Below are 21,695 nucleotides of genomic sequence, written 5' to 3'. Positions count from 1 at the left end.
AACTCAGACGATTATTAAAGCTCAAACCAAGTTTATTCACCCAATGGGTCAGACAGCTGAACAGACAAAGACATGTTCCCACCAGCACAAATATATATACTGCAATTTAGGTGAAGTCTCCTCCTTCCCTCTAGACATGACATCTTTATTGCAAGGCAGGAAGTTAAGTGATGTGGGTAATAAACTGTTCCTTCTCCCTTAATGTGACCTGACCTGTCCCGGCCCACATTCCTCACTAAACCACATCTCTCCCCCCCTTATCAGTGCCCGCAACCATGTGATTGCCTTTCCCTTACTGAGTAACATTCCAAGCCCTTGCTCATATTCAACCTTAATTGACTCCACCATATACATTCCTCCTACAGATAACCATTAACTTCTCCATTCCATAGGATACCTGATGATTAACAATATTTCACGTTTAGAAGTCAGAAGCCATCAATACTGAACAAAAATATAAAAACGCATCATGCAGCAATTTCATTCAACAATTTCAAAGATGTTACTGAGTTACAGTTCATATAAGGAAATAAGTCAATTGAAATAAATTCATTAGGCCCTACTCTATGGATTTCACATGACTGGGAATACAGATATGCATCTGTTGGTCACAGATACTTAAAAAAAAAGGTAGGGGCGTGTATCAGAAAACCAGTCAGTATCTGGTGTGACCACCATTTGCCTCATGCAGCACAATACATCTCCTTCGCATAGAGTTGATCAGGCTGTTGATTGTGGCCTGTGGAATGTTGTCCCACTCCTCGTCAATGGCTGTGCAAAGTTGCTGGATATTGGCGAGAACTGGAACACTCTGTTGTACACGTCGATCCAGAGCATCCCAAACATGATCAATGGGTGACATGTAGAGTGAGTATGCAGGCCATGGAAGAACTGAGACATTTTCAGCTTCCAGGCATTGTGTCCAGATCTTTGCGATGAATGTCACAACAATGGGCCTCAGGATCTCGTCACGGTATCGCTGTGCATTCAAATTGCTCATCGATAAAATGCAATTGTATTCGTTGTCTGTTGCTTATGCCTGCCTATACCACAACCCCACCATGGGGGACTCTGTTCACAACGTTGACATCAGCAAACGGCTCACCCACACTAAGCCATACATGCTTGTCTGTCATCTGCCCGGTTGAAACTAGGATTCATCCATGAAGACCACACTTCTCCAGCATGCCAGTGGCCATTGAAAGTGAGCATTTGCCCACTGAAGTCAGTTACTATGCCGAACTGCAGTCAGGTCAAGACCCTGGTGAGGATGACAAGCACGCAGATGAGCTTCCCTGAGATGGTTCCTGACAGTTGGTGTAAAATAAATTCTTCAGTTGTGTAAACCCACAGTTTCATCAGCAGGTGCTCTTCCTCCTGGGGAAGGCCTGCCCGCTCCATCATGGTTGGACACTACACGGTGTCCCTCTCCCACAGTGCAAAGAACCTTGGCGTGACCCTGGATAACACTATGTCATTCTCTGCAAACATCAAAGCAATGACTCGCTCCTGCAGGTTCATGCTCTACAACATCCGTAAAGTACGACCCTTCGGCGCAGGTCCTAGGCTCGTCATCTCCAACTCACTACTTCAACTCACTGTTGGCTGGGCTCCCTGCTTGTGCCAACAAACCCCTGCAACTTATCCAGAACGCTGCAGCCCGCCTGGTGTTCAACCCTTCCAAGGTCTCCCATGTCACACCGCTGCTCCGCACACTCAGCTGGCTCCCAGGCGAAGCTCATATCCACTACAAGACCATGGTGCTTGCTTTCAGAGCAGCAAGGGGTGCTGCCCCTCTCTCCCTTCATGCTATGCTCAACCATACACCCCTACCCAAGCACTCAGTGCTGCCACCTCTGGTATCTCGGCCCTCCCACCCTTCCCACTCAGCCCAGACCAAGCTGTTCCCTGCACCGCAATGGTGGAACCAGCTGCCTTCCCCCTGAGTCCCTGCCCATTTTCGAAAAAAATCTGAAGCCTGACCTTTTCAGAGTATCTTAAATGAATCTCACGCTGCCTCCTACCCACCCATACAACAACAAAAAGCACTGACTCTGCTGATAACTATTTAGAGGGAAAATGTACCTGCTACGACCGTGTTATGTGGTTGTCTCACCCAGCTTTCTAAATGCACTAATTGTAAGATGGTCTGGATAAGAGCGCCTGCTTAATGACCAAAATGTCAAAGTAAAATCTCAACTAAAAATCTGTATCAACTGCATTTATTTTCTCATAAAAAATGTATTGGGGAAAAAAATATATAGTTCAATGGAAGCATGGAAAGAGGCATTTGTGAACATCATATAGCTTACACAGAACAAACATTATGTAACAGCCGTTTTAGGCTTATATATGCCTTATATCAAACAATGTCTGGATGCAATATTCTACCCAAGAATATTCAACACAGATCTGTTACTCTCATTATTCCAAATGCATCTGTGCATCTTTTCTGCAGACAATGAAAATTAATCTGTCTTTAATGCAGGGTTTGATCGAAAAGTCGGAAGCTATCGAGTGGAATGGGTACTTTCTATGTTATAAAGTGGAATGTTTTTTCTGCTGGTGTATCCGGAGGTAGCTCCTCTCTGAGAACCTCTTTCTGCAGTGCGTACAGGCAAACGGCCTTTCTCCCATGTGGACCTTCAGGTGCATCTTCAGCTGGTTCTGGTGGGTGAAGCTCTTCTCACACTGGGGGCAGCTGTAGGATTTGTCCCCTGTGTGGACCCTTTGGTGCCTTTTCAGGCTGAAAGAGTGGGAGAAACACATATGACACTGGGTACAGCTGAAGGGTTTCTCTCCTGTGTGGACCCTCTGGTGCCTCTTCAGGCTGCCAGCCTCAGCGAAGCGCATGTGACACTGGGTACAGCTGAATGGTTTCACACCTGTGTGGACCCTCTGGTGGATCTCCACCTTCTGGGGGCAGCTGAAGCCTTTGTTACAGAACATGCAGAGGAACCGTTTCTCTTTACTATTGCCTGATGTGGCTCCCTGTCCCTGAGCCTGGGCTCTAGCCCTGTCATTTGAGTTCAATACCTGATCGAAAAGGACCCGGCTGTGTAAATCGGAAGGCCCCATTGACTTGGACTCTGGGTCGCAATCCCTGAAAGCATGTGGAGGGGAGTGGGTCGTGACATTTTGATTTGTCTCGAAGTTCTCCGCGTAATCTAAGAAATCTCTGCCTTGTGAGTGTCCTAAGTGAGTCTCATCTGCATTCCATGTCAGAGGAGTGTCGCCCTCCACTTTCACCTCATCTACCACTATATCGTCCCCTTTCTTATCTAGGCACCCTTCAGAGTATACACTACTACTGTACTGGTTCCAGTCCCCTCTAGACAGATCAGTCTGTGTCTCTAAACCCAAGGGCATGTTGCCAGGGTCCATCTCTATAGCGTAAGAACAAGATGAATCACCACCAGTGTCTAACGTGTCACCATCATCATCTCCTTGGGAATTAATCGTCCTCTCGCTCTGGTGAAATACCGGTAAATACTCTGAGCCAGGAGCAGGAGGACAGCCCAGTCGCTCCAGCCCCACTGGGTCTGATCCTGTGTGTAAGAGCCTATGTGGTACACTTAAAGTCTCTGTGTCTGTCTCTGACTTGAGGACGGCGTTCGGCGTTCCACTGATCTCCGTGATGCTGCTTCGGATCCTGGGCGGTGGTGGAGCGATGGTAGGGTCTCCAGTCTGGATGTCTCTGCTGTGCCGTGGGTCCTCCTCTCCTTCAGACCTCTCCTGCTTGACCCCAGGACCTGCAGCCTCTGCATCTGCAGACTGACACAAGAAGAGAGGAGGTTATTTAACCAGTACATGAGTTAAATTGGATAACAATGTCAAATGGAAGTCTCACAATCTCCTCTATGGCAGATAAATTAGTCCATGTAAGCAAGTGAATAGCTGAGGTGAGCCCTTCTGAAATAAATGCTGCACATTTGATTTACAAACTATCTCCTTTTTAATGCAACACAATTACACTAACCTCTATCATGATAACGTGCTGGGTTGAGGTTCCACTCCCCTCATCAACAGCTATGGGTTGGTCATCTCTCCATGTATTGTGTCCCGCTGGCTTCACAAAGCGCCTATGGCCTCCAGTGAGATGTCCTTCAACTGAGAGTGATTGGGGGAAGAGGTTGTTAGGTTAGGTACTGTTACTGCTCAACAGTATATATTGTACACTATTGACACTGTATAGAATTGGAAAGGATGTTAGGTAACACTTCGTATAACTTCTTTATATACTATTTGTTTTCAATTAGTAAATAATAGAAAATGCCGTAAATCAAGAATCTGGTTAGAATATGAAAGTGTCTTTGTGCTCAGGGGCGGAAATCCCGGGGGGACACGACCCCCCCCCCATCCTGGGAAAAATATGATTTGTCCCCCCCAATATATCACTGAAACATAACTATGTAATTTAAATAATATTAATAATACGCAATGAAAGCAATTGTGCTGATTATAGACACTTAATAGCGCGTTTTTAAGTTTCAAAAGATTGCAACCCCCCCCACCCTTTGCCTCACAATGGTTTGATCCACTGCCAGTTCCTTAGCTTGTTAGGTAACAGAGAGGTCGTATCTACTGGCTGAAAGGCACTCAATGCACGTAACTGACGTGAGGTTAATCCAGTCAATCGCGCACACACACTAGCTGAATATGCAGAGCTAGCGCGCAAATATTAACTATTAAGCTAGCTAGTACCTATTCCATTTATGTGGCGTCGTCAAAGATGGAATCAGCATGCAGATGATGTAAGTTAGTGCTTCAAAGTCCCTGTGATAAGGTTAGCGATAAACTGAAATCCAAACTGAACAGAACTACACTCTCTTCTACCATTGTCTTAAATATATTTAATGGTCTCGTTGCAAAAGCTAAATTGTCGCAAGTGAACTTTTATTTATTTATTTTGTTTCACCTTTATTTAACCCAGGTAGCAAAGATTATAGCAAACACCACTGAAACTGAATTGGTGCTCGCTAGCTTTGCAAATTCAGCTATTGTTGGAAGCCAGCCAATATGAAACAAACTATTAAAATTACAAAAGGTTGCAGCATATGTTGTGTAAATGGTGAACTCATACAGCTGTCAACTCTTGTCATTTTAATCCGTTTCACATTTGCTAGCTACCTTTTAGATCGAAGCCCAAATAGAATGATTGAAGATGATAGAAGCCCATCTCCTACTGTAAATAACCTACACACTGTGTGTGTAGCCAGCCAGCCAGCCAGGTAGAAAAATGGCAGTAAAATAAAAGACGGACATCAGAGTATTTTTCAATACACCAAAACGCATAGTAAGAACCCTAGTAGCCTAATATCTTAAAGACTAGTTGATAAAATGTTCATAAGAAAGAAATGAAATTCTAATGGAAATGTTTCACAATGATGTAATTAGGCAGAGCAGGCAACAGATGGCACACAGACAGCAGAGTTGGGGACAGATATGCAGGTACAGACTGGCAGAGACAGGGAGTCTCAGGTAAGTTTGTTGAGTCTTTGTTTGGCAACATTATGAAAGGTTCTCCATTTTTTTTACTTGTAAAATAGGAACATAATTGGAAAATGCCATGGATACCCCCACTCTCAACTTAAACTGGTGACTGAACTAAGATTTGTTAGGCAATGGTATTGCTGTTGTGATTAGTTGTGTGGTTTTGGGTACCGGTAGTTAGGAGTACGGCAAACACCTTATTTCTTTGGTTCCTCAATATACATTTACCATATTACAATGTAGGCTATGTGTTACAGCACTACTTTTGGTGTCCCCCTCAGGAATTGCTCTTGAGGAAATTTCATGTAATTGTCCCCTCCAAAGTTGATATCAGATTTTCGCCCCTGTTTGTGCTAGATCAATAGTTAGGTAGATAGATAGTAATCAGGGCAATTAATGTATAGTGTCCAAAAACTGACCAAGACCCAATTCTGGTTAACCATATGTGTGTAACAAATCTAGTGACACATGCACAAAGTGGAACGGGGCGACACGCCCCTCAGCCTTCTGCTAAATGTACCTCTTGCCATTCTTCTGTATCGGTCGAGAATATTGACACTACTGGGAGGACTGGCGAGGACGTGCTCTCGCCGTGTCCTCTCTGCGCGCTCCCGTGCCATCTTCAGTTCCAGTAGCTGTAGTTTCCTCCGTAATGCCCCGTTTTCCTTCTGGCTTTGAGAAATTTCCAAACGAAACACTGCATAGTCGTCGTCTACGAGTTTACAGATCTCTGCCACGGCGGCATTCGCTAGCACCTCCATAATGGAGGCTATTTGAGTGTGAAAAACCACACAGTTAGCCATTGTTAGCTAACGTTAACTGCTATATAGCTTAGTTACCGAGATAACATCTATCAACCAAATCCTGTCTCCAACACGAATTAATGACTACCCGGAGCAGGTATGTGATGCTGTGCAGTTAAATTAGTAATTTTGAGTTCTGTGGTGTTAATATCTAAATAAAAACGCTAACGTGGAAATTGTTCTTGGTCATGTTCACTTCCATTTACTTCTACTTTACATTTCTATTGGCGAATCGCAACCAACTGAAAGGTGCATATACCGCCAACTACTGTAGTGGAGTGTGAGGACGATCACAGTCTCCCTACTACTATTCTTTTGCTAACCCTGAATTTCTAATAAAATAAAATCCCTACAAACCTCACTGTCACCCCCCCAAAAATACCACCCAATCCCCATCTCAGACCTACCTCTCTAACCCTATCAAATAAACTCTCCCTTTCTACATCATTTCACATAATAATAATAATACATGTTCAACCATTCTCTACCATACACCCATCACACATTCCAGTACCATATTTCCCTATCAATTTCAAAGGATTCAATCCCGTATGCCCCAATCTCATTCTGCACAATATAACTTCCTCCCTTATGTTCAAATTACAAGACACTATCTTCTTGTCTCAGACCAACTCTCGTTATCGCTCTCTGAACAATCTTCTTGACCCTAACCAGTCAGGCTTCTAGACAGGTCACTCAACCGAGACTGCTCTCCTCTGTGTCATGGAGGCTCTCCGCACTGCTCTCCTCTGTTCTCATCCTCCTATATCTATCCTCTGCGTTCGACACTGTGAACCATCAGATCCTCCTCTCCATTCCTCTAAGGGCTGGGCGTCTCAGTCTCTGTATACTCTTGGAATGCATCCTACCTGGCAGGCCACTCTTGCCAGGTGACGTGGAGAGGATCTGTGTCTGCACCGGATACTCTCACTACTGGTGTACCCCACTGCTCGGTTCTAGGCCCTCTTCTCTTTATACACCAAATCACTCGTCTCCGTCATATTCTCACATGGTCTCTCCTATCATTGCTATGCGGATAACACTAAACTACCTTTCTCCTTCCCCCCTTCTGACACCCAGGTGGCAGCACGCATCTCTGCTTGCCTAGCAGAAATCTCAGCTTGGATGTTGACCCACCACCTCAAGCTCAACAAGACAGAGCTGCTCTTCCTCCCGGGGAAGGCCTGCCCGCTTCAAGTCCTCTCCATCATGGTTGACAACTCCACATTGTCTCCCTCCCAGAGTGCAAAGAACCCTTTCGTTCTCTGCAAACATTAAAAGCAGTGACTCACTCCTGCAGGTTCATGCTCTGCAACATCTGTAGAGTATGACCCTACCTCACACAGGAAGCGGCGCAGGTCCTAATCCAGGCACTTGTCATCTCCTGTCTGGACTACTGCAACTCGCTGTTGGCTAGGCTCCCCGCTTGTGACTTCAAATCACTGCAATTTAGCCAGAACGCAGCAACTCGCCAGCACACTCCACTGGCTTCCAGTCGAAGCTCGCATCCACTACAAGACCATGGTACTTGACTATGGAGCAGGAAGACGAACTGCCATTCCCTACCTTTAAGCTATGCTCAAACCCTACACCCCAACCTATGAGGAAATTCATGTATTTTTTATTTGTAGGGGTTTTGGATAAACGCCGAACCGAGGGGTCGTTCCATTTGATTTCAATCACTCTTTGAAATGACTCCCACCCTGTTTTCAAGAGCATTCTGTGTCTCAATCGATGGCAGGCACAACAAACACCTCAGATTATGTAAAATAGGGTCAAAACAACAACATATGCAAAACAAATTATAATAATCTGAGTTTGTTAAGCCAGTTGAAGCTTTAGAATTATAATATAATTTTAAAAAGTGATATTAACCCGGACTTTATAAAATATAGTTTTACATACAGTTCCAGTCAAAAGTTTGGACACACCGACCCATTCAAGGGTTTTTCTTTATTTTTACTATTTTCTACATTGTAGAATAATAGTGAAGACAAAACTATGAAATAACACAATCATGTAGTAACCAAAAAAGTGTTAAACAAATATTTTAGATTCTTCAAAGAAGCCACTCTTTGCCTTGATGACAGCTTTGCACACTCTTGGAATTCTCTCAACCAGCTTCACCTGGAATGCTTTTCCAACAGTCTTGAAGGAATTCCCACATATGCTAAGCACTTGTTGGCTGCTTTTCCTTCACTCTGCGGTCCAACTCATCCCAAACCATCTCAAATTGGGTTGAGGTGAGGTTATCTGATGCAACACTCCATCACTCTCCTTCTTGGTCAAATAGCCCTTACACAGCCTGGAGGTGTGTTGGGTCATTGTCCTATTGAAAAACAAATGATAGTCCCACCAAGCGCAAACCAGATTGGATGGCATATCGCTGCAGAATTCTGTGGTAGCCATGCTGGTTAAGTGTGCCTTGAATTCTAAATAAATAAGACCAAAGGACAGATTTCCACAGGTCTAATGTCCATTGCTCGTGTTTCTTGGCCCAAGCAAGTCTCTTCTTCTTATTGGTCTTTTACCAAATAGGGATATCTTCTGTATACCAACCCTACCTTGTCACAACACAACTGATTGGCTCAAACGCATTAAGAAGGAAAGAAATTCCACAAATTAACTTTTAACAAGGCACACCTGTTAATTGAAATGCGTTCCAGGTGACTACATCATGTGGCTACTTTAAAGAATCTCAAATATATTTTGATTTATTGAACACTTTTTTGGTTACTACATGATTCCATATGTGTTATTTCATAGTTGTGTTGTCTTCACTATTATTCTGTAGAAAATAGTAAAAATAAAGAAAAACCCTGGAATGAGTAGGTGTGTCCAAACTTTTGACTGGTACTGTATAGAGAAGACAGGCAGGGTGAGTGTAGACCGCTGTATGTCCGATGCAACGAGCCGTTAGCTAATGAGAGCATGAAACCCTCCAAAATGGAAAGGCATCTGGACACCAAGCATCCAACCCATAAAGATAAGACAGCTGACTTTTTAAAAAGACGTCAATATCTGGAGGCCTCACAAGCTTCATTAAAGAACGTATGCACGGTACAAGAAAAGGCACTTTGCACATCATACCTTGTGGCCCCCCCAAAAAAGCCCACACCAACAAAGAGGATCTCATACTCCCTGCTACGAATGATATGTGCACTGAAATCTTGGGAGAGTCAGCCGCCAACAAACTTAAAACCATACCCCTATCCAATGACACTGTGAGGAGGAAAATCCAGGACATGTCAGACATCAGAGCGCATCAGTGCAAATGGCCATTACGCACTGCAGCTTGATGAATCCACAGATGTGGCTAACCATGCAATTCTAATGGTCTATGTCAGACACGTCTGGGATAATAACTTTGAGGAACAGTTCCTTTTTAGTGCTGATTTGCTCACCACCACCACTGCAGAGGCTGTCTTTAACACAATGGATATGTTCCTGGGCTCTGTGGGACTGGCCTGGGATGGGTGCGTCAGTGTGACCACTGATGGGGAAGCTGCCATGAAGGGAAAGCACTCCGGAGAAGTAAAGCGGATACTGGAGAGAGCACTGAGTGTGACGTGGAACCATTGTTTCCTACACAGGGAGGCATTGGCATCGAAGGACATGGTGCATGAGCTCCACGCCACTCTCCAGGATGTGATCAAGTGTGTCAATTATATCAAAAAGAGTTCCACAAAAAGCTGTTGTTTCCAGGCCTTCTGTAGGGATATGAGGAGCGAGCACCAGCAAGTGCTTTATCATGCAGAGGTCCGCTGGCTTTCCAAGGGTAAAGTGTTGGGTCGCTTTTATGAGCTTCAAGCAGAGATTGCTGTTAAACATCTTGTTAAGCTGCAGGGAAAGTTGAGACTACTTCCCGGAGGAGAACAGGAGACAAGACGACTGGGTACAGGACTCCTTTCGAGTGGAGATGGGAAGAATCACGCTGTCAAGCAACAAAGAGGATCAGCTGGTGGAGCTGTTATTTGACCGCGGACTGAGCATGCGCTTCCCGGAAATGACACTGCCAAAGTTCTGGTGCAGCGTAGTGGGAGAGCATCCTGCTCTCGCCTGTCATGCAATCAGAATCATGCTACTGTTCAGCAGTACCTATCTGTGTGAAAGTGCCTTCTCTGCTATGGCCGTGCTGAAAACGAAAAGCAGAAACAAACTGGACAGCCAGCATGACCTCTGAATTGCCCTGTCAACCATCATCTCAGAGTTCGATAAATGTATAAAACTGAAAAAACACCCCCAGTTTTCCCACTGATAGGCCACGCACACACACACACAATAAATAAACAGGTTAATGAGTTATTGTTCAGTAGGTTAAATATTATTGTTAATTAATTCTGACATTTTATTGAACTGGTTAAAAACATACACCTTTAAAAACATTTTTCAAGGTTGTGAAACTATTCACATGGTAATTGGTGATTATGAAATCCTAATGATTGTTGTTTTTTCTATTTTAAAAACTGGTATGTGTTACTGTTCATTAACATTATTGGACTGGTTTTAATGTCATGTTCTGAGTCTGATAATGTATTACACCCCACTCCTGACGGGTCACCACTGTGTAGTCATACTTTTTTAACATCATTTTTAACATTATACAAAGCTGCAAAAATGATTGAGGGGACAAAATTAGTCTCCTTAATTTTGTCACTAGAGTCAAATACGTGGTCTCCTAATTAAAATGGCTTATTCACTTTAATTTATAATAAATGTTTTCTCAGTTAATATGGCTGTGTAATGTCTTTCTTTAATACCAAAATAGAAGCCCATTGAGACAGACTCTATTTTGCAAGTGAAGCCTGCCCAAGAAGGCAGCTGCACTACAACATCACAAAATGTAATCATCAACAGTCCATAATATTGGGTCGGGACCGAATTGCCAGGGGCGGAAATCCCGGGGACACGACCCCCCCATCCTGGGAAAAATATGATTTGTCCCCCCCAATATATCACTGAAACATAACTATGTAATTTAAATAATATTAATAATACGCAATGAAAGCAATTGTGCTGATTATAGACACTTAATAGCGCGTTTTTAAGTTTCAAAAGATTGCGACACCCCCACCCTTTGCCTCACAATGGTTTGATCCACTGCCAGTTCCTTAGCTTGCTCCGTAACAGAGAGGCCGTATCTACTGTCTGAAAGGCACTCAATGCACGTAACTGACGTGAGGTTAATCCAGTCAATCGCGCACACACACTAGCTGAATATGCAGAGCTAGCGCGCAAATATTAACTATTAAGCTAGCTAGTACCTATTCCATTTATGTGGCCTCGTCAAAGATGGAATCTTTGCTATCGTCAATTTATTCCGAGATCAGCATGCAGATGATGTAAGTTAGTGCTTCAAAGTCCCTGTGATAAGGTTAGCGATAAACTGAAATCCAAACTGAACAGAACTACACTCTCTTCTAATTTAGCTTTTGCAACGAGACCATTAAATATATTTAAGACAATGGTCTTAAATATATTTAATGGTCTCGTTGCAAAAGCTAAATTGTCGCAAGGGAACTTTTATTTATTTTATTTCAACTTTATTTAACCCGGGTAGCAAAGATTATAGCAAACACCACTGAAACGGAATTGGTGCTCACTAGCTTTGCAAATTCAGCTATTGTTGGAAGCCAGCCAATATGAAACAAACGATTAAAATTACAAAAGGTTGCAGCATATGTTGTGTAAATGGTGAACTCATACAGCTGTCAACTCTTGTCATTTTAATCCGTTTCACATTTGCTAGCTACCTTATAGATCGAAGTCCATATAGAATGATAGAAGATAAGATGATAGAAGCCCATCTCCTACTGTAAATAACCTACACACTGTGTGTGTGTGTAGCCAGCCAGCCAGATAGAAAAATGGCAGAAAAATAAAAGACGGACATCAGGGTATTTTTCAGTACACCAAAACGCATAGTAAGAACCCTAGTAGCCTAATATCTCAAAGACTAGTTGATAAAATGTTCATAAGAAAGAAGTGAAATGCTAATAGAAATGTTTCACAATGATGTCATTAGGCAGAGCAGGCAAAAGATGGCCCACAGACAGCAGAGTTGGGGACAGATATGCAGGGACAGACTGGCAGAGACAGGGAGTCTCAGGTAAGTTTGTTGAGTCTTTGTTTGGCAACATTATGAAAGGTTCTCATTTTTTTAAACTTGTAAAATAGGGACATAATTGGAAAATGCCATAGATACCCCCACTCTCAACTTAAACTGGTGACTGAACTAAGATTTGTTTAAGGCAATGGTATTGCTGTTTTGATTAATTGTGTAGTTTTGGGTACTGGTAGTTAGGAGTACAGAATGAAATTCTGAACATCATGGCCAATACAGTCATTCAAGGCATTGCAGCTGAGATTAGGTCTCTTCCGATTGTACAATTTTCAGTAATTGTTGATGGTACTCAAGATGTCTCTGGTGCTGAACAGGAGAGTGTCTGCCTGCGTTATGTTGACCATGACCTTGTCTCTCACAGGGAGTTTATTGGGCTATACAGGGTGTCGGAGACAACAGGCGAGGGCGTTGCGAAAGTGGCAACTGATGTGTTGTTGAGGCTCAATTTGCCCATGTCTGGCTTACGTGGGCAGAGCTACGATGGTGCCTCAAACATGGCAGGAAAATACACAGGTGCACAGGCAATTGTGCGGAGGCAGCAGCCATTAGCCCTCTATGTGCATTGTGGAGCACACTGTGTAATCTGATTACACAGGCTGGCTGCACAGCCTCCCCACTGATCCGGGATTCCCTTTCTTGGGTCCATCAGTTAGGTGTCCTCTATGGCCAGTCAGGAAAGTTTAAGAGCATGTTTGAATCAATTGCCACGTCCAAAGATACAAATATGACCACCCTGAAACCCCTATGTCCAACGAGGTGGGCTGTGCGGAATACTGCTATTAGAGCTGTGCTAGGGCAGTATGAGCGGGTACTAAGCAGCCTAGAGGAGATGGCAAAAACTGCATCCAAGACAGCTTCAACTGCCAGTGGCTTATTCGAGCACTTCAGCAAAGGCAAGACTGTGTTGGGCCTCACACTTGCCTCTGCTGTTCGTGGAGAGCTTGAATGTCTAAACATTTCACTGCAGAAGAAAACTCAGACTGTCTCTGGTATGCAGGCTGCAGTCGAGTGTGTGCGGTCATCTCTTAGGGGCAAGAGAAATGACGAAAGCTACCTTGCACTGTATGAGAAAGCAACAACATTGATTGACTCTATTGAATCCATTGACTCCATTGAGACACACTCAAGACGATTTGCTGGCAAAGCAGTGGATCACTATAGGGCAGAATTTTTTTAAGTGTTGGATGGTGTGGAGGTTCAGTTTGGCGACCGTTCTGACCAGGACAGTCTAAACGTCCTGCAAAAGTTGGAAAGAGCGCTTCTCACGGGGGAGTTGGATGAGTCTCTAGATCAGTACCCAGAGCTGAACATAGATTCTCTTTCAGTGCAGATCCCTCTCTTTCACAACAAATACCCCTGTAGCAGCAGTGGAGAGGCAGCAGTGGTCCTCAGGAGGCTTTAGTACATGACAGTACACTTACTAATTATTTATTTCATGTTATTTTATTTAAAATTGCATACTTTGTGTGACATACTTGTCCATAGCTGCGGTTTGAAGAGTTGAGACACAGACTGAAGGATATTTTGGTTGATTTATTTGGGTTATTCATTGAAGTAGTTATTTTGCTTTTAGAACTGTACTTATTTTTAGCTTTTTGTTCTTGTAAAGCTATTGTAGTAGACTCAGGCCAGTGGCACATATTTAATGACTTTATAAATGTATCAGAAAAAGTAAAATTAAAAGGTCAATTCAATACGGAGAACAACTTTGTTATGTTACTCAATGGAGATTATTTTAGACGAGATCACACCATGTTCATTGTATTTACGAAAACTGCCACCTACTGGCCTTTCTTGGTATTGCTGGTTGTAAATACAAATACCTGCAGACATACTGGACTGATAAGGAACACTGCTATAACTATTATTAGTAGTAGTATTATGATGATTTAAACATTTGAACAAGTTGGGACAACCCTTCTGTTAACTACTGTACCTATCAATTATCCAGTAGTAGTAATTATGGTTCCTCAATATACATTTAACATATTATAACGTAGGCTATGTGTTACAGCACTACTTTTGGTGTCCCCCTCAAGAATTGCTCTTGAGAAAATGTAATGTAATTGTCCCCTCCAAAGTTGATGTCAGATTTTCGCCCCTGCGAATTGCCATTGTCAATTTTGGGTCTCCAGGCAAAACCAGTTGAGAACCACTTGTCTAGAATGTCATATGGTATGCTGTAGCGTTATACAGTATATAATGAGGTGGGGCTCAAAACAGCTCTGTCTCACCTGCCATGAATGACGGGTCACCACTGTGTAGTTATACTTTTTACTTTTTTTTTAACATTATACAAAGCTGCAAAAATGATTGAGGGGACAAAATGTATCTCCTTAATTTTGTCACTAGAGTCATACTTTCTGTGGCCCACATCAGAGTCAAATACTTTCTATAGAACAAACTTCACATCAGGATAGGCAACCGAAATAAATATATGTGTGTTATATTAAACAGAGGGAGTAAAATGTAGGCAAGCAATAAACATTTCAGAACAACTACTAGTCGAATAAGACATGGGAGAGATGACGAATTATGGCAAACAGATTTATTTATAGACTAATACATTTGAAACAAATAGCCAAACCGAAAACTGCAGACATTACTAGTGCCTACCCCGCGATCAAACCTCCATAAAAAAAAAAAAAAAATGCAGTCTAACGTGATCATTGACAGCTGCCTTGAAGGACACAAATCAAAATGCTTTCTGCTACTAAGATCAGTGAAATGTAGGCTAAACTGACAACGGAGTGAAGAGCAGAAATCTCAACTAGCAAGCAAGTCGCATCAATGAAGAATTGAGTGTGGTGTGGGGGGGATTCTGTCAGGGGGAGATTTTCGACACAACACCGGGACGCTAATCTAAATAACAACAATAAAAACGCTAACTAGAAAATTATTCTTGGTCATGTTTATTTCTGTTTACAATGAAAAGAAAGGATTTTATTGGTTTAAGTCATAGCTCAAAGGGTGTGTAGCTGTTCTTTTGAAATATGTGCTGCTTATTACATTACACATAAAATCTCCTAAAATCAGTATCTTTCAAGCTGAGAACAGACTTGTTAATTGTCTAATTTAATTAGGCTGTAATAAACCATGCAATTGGTATATACAGCCTGAAACTAATGTAACATTGTGCAAATGTTCCTTACAAGCAAGAATATTCAATACAATTACATTTGAACTTACACTACACCAGTGATCTGTGCGGTTTGTCCTTCAATTTGCTCGAAATTCAGGACAAATTATCCACAGGAAAGTATTGTTTACCCACATTTTTAGAGCACCATTACTGCCGTTTTAAATTATGATCACCTGGCACGTGCACAAAACCATGTAAACACCTGCGAACTTCAGTTTCATGAATACGTCGCGTGTGCACGTACTTCCGTCTTGTGCACAAGCAAAAAAATCTTGATTGCCACACACAAAGATCCGTGTTTTGAAGTCGGGTTAATAACACTGTCCTGTTGACATTTTGTCTAAAATGTATACCAACAGAAGGATGAACACCACGGACAATTGGCAGAGTAAGTTCAAATTAACTTTATTAAACATTCTGACTTGCAAAGGGACGGTTTGTCATTATTGAATGTATATGTGCGTGGCGTTTACATAATCTGAAGGCCTCGCCACCTTTCGTGACTAACTTGTTTACAAAGGGAAAGGGGGATACCTATTCAGTTGTACAACTGAATGCCTTTAACTGAAATGTGTCTGAATCAGAGTGGTGCTGGGGGCTGCTTTAATCGACATCCACGTCTTCGGTGCTCGGGGAACAGTGGGTTAACTGCCTTGCTCAGGGGCAGAACAAAATATTTTTTTACCTTGTCAGTTCGGGAAGTCGATCCAGCAACCTTTCGGTTACTGGCCCAACGCTCTAAAGAACAGTGTGTTCGCAAGAATAGAGCAGAAGAGAAAATAATGATAATCAGTTTCTTGATATGCCACACTGGACAGGTGGATGGATTATCTTGGCAAAGTAGAAATGCTCACTAACAGGGATGTAAACAAATTTGTGCACAACATGTTAGAGAAATACGCTTTTTGTGCGTATGGAACATTTCTGGTATCTTTTTCAGCTCATGAAACATGGGACCAACACTTTACATGTTGCATTTATATTTTTGTTCAGTGTACATTACACAAAATCTCCTATTATTGCTATCTTTTGAGCTGAGTGCAGACTCTTTTAGAAAGAACAGTGTGTTAGCAAGAATAGAAAAGATAAAATAATTACTTTATTCCATCTACATCACCTCAGTAAGGTAAATATTCAACTATCCTTGTTCTAGCCTAGGTTTACTCGCTCTCTAAAAACAGTTGACACAAGCCTGTTTCAAATGACAAGTTAACAAAGGGTTAATGAGGGGTATGTGGTTAATTACCCTCTTACCCAAAGACACTTCACATGATAACTATAATATGTCAGATAAAGAATGGTTCTCAGATATCCCCTGTGTACATCTCAAGCCACACTGCTACGATTTCTCCCCATTGTGAACACTCCTATGTCTGATAAGGTTACTCAGGAAGGAGAAGCTCTTGTAACACAGCTTGCACTTGAAGGGCCTCTCCTTGGTGTGAACAGTCTGGTGCTTCTTCACATAGCTCGCCTCAGCGAAGCGCTTCCCACACGTGGGGCAGGCATATGGCTTGTCGGCGTCCGTCCTAATCCGTCCCATCCTGACCCTGTCTGTATTCATGGGGTAACCATGAGGTAGCTGAGGAAGGCTGGACCCAGGCTTTCTATGAACCCAGTCACCAGGCATTAGACACGATCCTGAAGGAGAAGACAGACTTGCTGATAGATTACCACCAGGGGGGTCTCCCACCACTCTCTGTGAAGGCTGAAGCCCAGGGTGACCTGCTCTGTTCATCATGGATACTGTGGTGTTTGTATCATAGGAACAGGAGGGTTTATCTCTATCAGCCCCAGGCCCTGCTTCATCCCTGCACTGAGACTGTGAAGAGAAGGGTCTGGGCTGCAGACTGGATCCTCTGTCTCTCTGATGACCACCAGGACTGAGGTTGTTCAGTACACCTGTCCACTGGTTGTGTTCGGTGTGGTGGTGGTGGAGTCTCGGTCCTTCGTGGTTGGGTCCTGGTCCTAACTCGGGAAGGAAGAGCAACGGCTCCTGATCCAGGGTTCTGATCCGGGGCCAGGGTTTGTGACCAGGTGCTTCAGAGGTCCAGTCTCTCCCGTCAGCAACACTGGACATCAGCAGGTCCTCATGGACCGCAGACTGTAAACACAAATTGTACAGAAGATCATATAAAAGGTTTACATAAGAAACTCTTGCTGTATACACAGAAACATGAAAACATTATATAGCATGCCTCCTCATGCCTTATTGCTATTATCAACTGGTTCCAACATAATTAGAACAGTAAAAATAAGTGATTTGTCATCCTCGTGGTATACTGTCTGATATACCACAGTTTTCAGCCAATCAGCATTCAGGGCTCGAACCACCCAGTTTTATAATAAAATGTAAACCACAGTCAAACCCATCTCTAACACTGTGATTCAAGTATCAATATTGAGCCACTGGAGTTTATTATTTAAAAAAATCTGCAGACCACGTGTAACCATGCCAGCCCAGCCACCCGGACAGCTGATGAAACTGTGGGTTTGCAGAACCAAAGAATTTCTGCACAAACTGTCAGAAACCGTCTGAGGGAAGCTCATCTTCGTGCTCGTCGTCCTCACCAGGGTCTCGACCTGACTTCAGTGGGCAAATGCTCATCTTCGATGGCTACTGGCATGCTGGAGAAGTATGCGCTTCACGAATGAATCCCTGTTTCAACTGTACCAGGCAGATGGCACACCAGATAGTGACTGTTTTTCTGATCCACTCCCTTACTCTTTTTAAGGTATCTGTATTCCTAGCAGTGTTGTAGTACCCGAGATCGGTCTCGAGACCACATTTTGAGTGGTTTTCTTGTCTCGGTGTCGCATACATTTGTACTCAGTCTTGACTCTGTCTCAGACAGTGAAGCCTTGTAATTTCTTCCATAGACCAGCAGAGTCCAGCAGAGTACAAAATTCATAATTATCAGCTTCCATTCAGTAAGTGCATAAAACAGGTTTGTTTCTGTATGATATGTTAGATTAAAGAATAAAGACAGACACATCAAGTTCAATAGCCATGTTCAAACATTGTACAAGTCCCTACATACGAGGTCCGGGGAACAGCCCAGCTAGTCGATTACCTGTCAACTAGACTCCGTAACATTATTGTTTCAATAGAAAGTGCAAACATAACAGCACAACATTAAGTTCTTAACAGTCAAGTCATAACAAATGAAAATGCATTACATTTCTTTTTTACTTCAGTTGTCCTCTTCCTGTATATATATATATATATATATATATATATATATATATATATATATATATGACGAGTTAACACAGTCCCTTGCCTGTTCGGTGGCTTACACAGCCGACCAACCCGGAAGTAAGTATGGGCTCTGACAGGGGTAGAGTTAGGGCCACGAGCTGGAGAGCTTGGTGGAGTAGAAGCCTCACCCTCAGTTGGCTCATGTTTCAATTCTGCGCCCCTTTCCCTTAGGCCTGGACTGTGATCCAGTTCATCTAGTTGAGTGTATGGTGTGTTCTGGTTTGTTGTCTGCTTTCCTACATGCAGATCGACCCGATTACGACGATGGAGGGACCCACCGACATCCACCAGGTAAGAACGTGGTGCAACTCTCTGTAGACACATGCCCAGCCTCCAAAGTCCTATGTGGTCTCCCGGCAGCGGTTTCATCCTTATTGTTTCACCCACCTCCAGCTCTGGTAGGTCTCGAACAGTCCGGTCGTAGAAGCAGTTAGCGAGCTGCTTTCTGTGTTGCAGTTTGTCTGCGATGCCAACCATAACACAGGGCTCAAGTAGCTTGTTAGCTACGGGGATGGTAGTCTTCAGACAACTGGACAGAAGGCGTTGCACTGGGCTGCTGTCCATGTTTTCAGTGGGTGTGTTCCTCCACTGTAAGATGGCTTTCCATGGGTCATTGCTGTCACGCAAGGCCTTGCGTAACAGTTTTTTTTGCAATCTTGACAGCTGACCCTGCCTTGCCATTTGCCTTTGGGTGCCTTGGAGCGGTCACGTGTGGTCAAACTCCCACTCTGAGGCGAAACGCTTGAACTGTGCAGTGAATTGTGGGCCATTGTCCGTGATGACCTTGTCAGGCTGGCCTTGCAGCGCTTTAGGGCCGTCTCTGCAGACAAGTCAGGGAGCAGTTACATTTCCCAAAAGTCAGAGTAGTGATCAACGATGATAGTCCATTTGTCTGTGGCTGAATAAATCCATGCTGACGATTTGCCAGGCCCTTGAGGGCAGTTCGTGCGACATCATGGTTTCCTTTTGCTGTTCATGAGCATACTCGTTGCATGTGGTACAGCTGCTGAGTCTTTAATTTCTACTTGCATGTTTGGCCAGTATAATGTTTTGCGTGCCTGGCGGTAGCATGCGTCACCTCCAACATAACTGGAGTGTATGCGGGTAAGCATCTCTGGATGTAGTGATTTGGGCATAATGGCCTTCTGACCTCCGAACAAGATTCCATTTTGCACACTGATCTCAACTCGAAAGGTGTCTCCTCTTTCAGGTACGGCCAACCTGTGGGAACCATGGACTTCAGTGACTGTAGGTGTTTGCCCTTGTCAGTGTGTTGCCTGATCTGAGCTAGGCGGTGATCTGTGACGTTTAAGTAGTCTGCCTGATTGATCTGTTGAACATCTTGTTGTTCCTGCTATAGCGAACAGATGGCATGCCGCTGATAGGCAGTGCCTCTGCCTGTACATTGTGCTGTTGCCCTGCTCAGGGTGTTACTGATGTACATCTCTGGGCCTGGCTTGTAGACAGCCTTCAGGCTGTAGTTTTGCAGTGTCAGGCTTCAAAGCATGCTCCTATTGGGCGCGTTGAGAGGTTTACTGAATATGGCAATGAGTGGTTTGTGGTCAGTTTCAGAGGTGACCAGCTCTTGACCATATAAGTAGTGATGGAAGCGCTGGCAGGAGAAGACGATGCTGAGGCACTCTCAATTTGTGCATGGTTTTGTTTGTGGGTTGAGCGCTTTCGAGGCAAACACAACAGGATGGCCTGCATAAGGCAGCATCCAAGTCCACTTTGGCTGGAGTCACTCTGGATTGTGACAGGCTTCGTAACATCGTAGTAGCGCAACACTGACATGGATGAAGCCAGAGATTATCTCCTGCACCGCGGCCTTGTTTTTGGGTAGCCAGTGCCATGGTGTGTCTTTGTCCAGCAGCCGGTGCAGATGCTCACAGACTGCTGATAGGTGTGACATGAACTTTGCAAAACCGATGAGACGCTGCACTCCTTTTGCATCAGACGGGTTTGGCATGTCGAGGATCGCTCTGACTTTGTCTGGATCCGGCTTCAGGCCTTTGGCCAACAGAATGTGGCCATGGAAGTGGACGTCTTTCACCTTGAACTGCGTCTTCTTAAGGCCAAGGCGCAGCTTAACTGATCAATCCCCTGTATTCACAAGTAGCTTGCATTGCAGGAATGCATCTCGGGTGTCCACAAAGGTGAACATTCTGGCCTTGGGAAGCTTGTAAAGGCCATCCTCCAGTGTCGGCATGATGTAGTGGGAGAGTTTCAGTGCTTGGTTCAGATGCTTTGGGTCGATGCAGACCCTCAGCTTCTCTGGCTTTTTCACTATGACCATATTGCTGATCCAGTCAGTTGGTTCAGTCACATATGTCATGTGGCCATCGACCTCATACTTGTCCAGCTGTGCCTTCACATCCAGTTTCATTGCAATGGGCACATTGTGAGGAGCACACTGGACTAGAGAGACGCTCTCATCCAATTCAAAGTGTACTTCCCCAGGTACTGATTCAACGAGCCCGTTGAATACATTGTCATATCTGCTGAGTAGTTGAGGGGTCCTTGCTGGACAAGCTCTGTGATGTGCAGGTCATTTGGTACAGTGAACTGCATCCATCCCGGGCGTTCGCATGTAGAGCGTGAGAGGAGAGGATGTTGACTGGTTTTCACGATCTCAAACTCCAGCTATGGGTCTCAAAGATGCCCATAGAGCTCATTAGCTCTCCTGAGTACACCTTTAGTCTAATATCGCTGGGCAAGAGATGTGTGTCAAGTGCCAGGTTGATTTTTGTCTTTGTAGCTCATTACGTTGTACGTAGCACCGGAATCCAGTTGACATTGTTGCAGCTTGTTGTGTAATCGTAGTGCCACAAACCATTTCTTCCCTCTTGAGTGTACAGCCCCAATGGATTC

At 43.8% G+C, this 21,695-nt stretch overlaps 2 protein-coding genes and 1 long non-coding RNA gene across 3 annotated transcripts in view; 1 reads left to right on the top strand and 2 right to left on the bottom strand.

Moving 5' to 3' along the window:
* Positions 1-11: 11 nt before the first annotated feature.
* Positions 12-6,497, bottom strand: LOC145850170 (uncharacterized). The gene is made up of 3 exons (XM_014195055.3): positions 6,014-6,497; positions 3,980-4,110; positions 12-3,774 (listed from the first exon to the last, which is right to left on the bottom strand). Exons 1-3 carry the CDS (start codon positions 6,294-6,296, stop codon positions 2,539-2,541), a joined length of 1,650 nt encoding a protein of 549 aa, XP_014050530.2. The 5' UTR covers positions 6,297-6,497; the 3' UTR covers positions 12-2,538.
* LOC145878616 (uncharacterized) lies at positions 6,104-11,027 on the top strand. The gene is made up of 2 exons (XR_014392108.1): positions 6,104-6,393; positions 7,377-11,027. It is a non-coding gene; the product is annotated as an uncharacterized LOC145878616 (long non-coding RNA).
* A 4,924-nt stretch (positions 11,028-15,951) lies between these two features.
* LOC106602468 (uncharacterized) overlaps positions 15,952-21,695 on the bottom strand; it is a 29,361-nt gene continuing 23,617 nt past the window's right edge. The window contains exon 6 of the mRNA XM_014195137.3: positions 15,952-17,666. Coding sequence (XP_014050612.3) covers positions 16,902-17,666 — 765 coding nt within the window. The 3' untranslated portion in view covers positions 15,952-16,901. The remainder of the gene's footprint in view (positions 17,667-21,695) is intronic.

This window comes from Salmo salar, chromosome 04 (genome assembly GCF_965601325.2).
Source record: "Salmo salar chromosome 04, fSalSal1, whole genome shotgun sequence".
NCBI lineage: Eukaryota > Metazoa > Chordata > Actinopteri > Salmoniformes > Salmonidae > Salmo > Salmo salar.
This window is presented reverse-complemented; position numbering and strand designations above follow the sequence as displayed.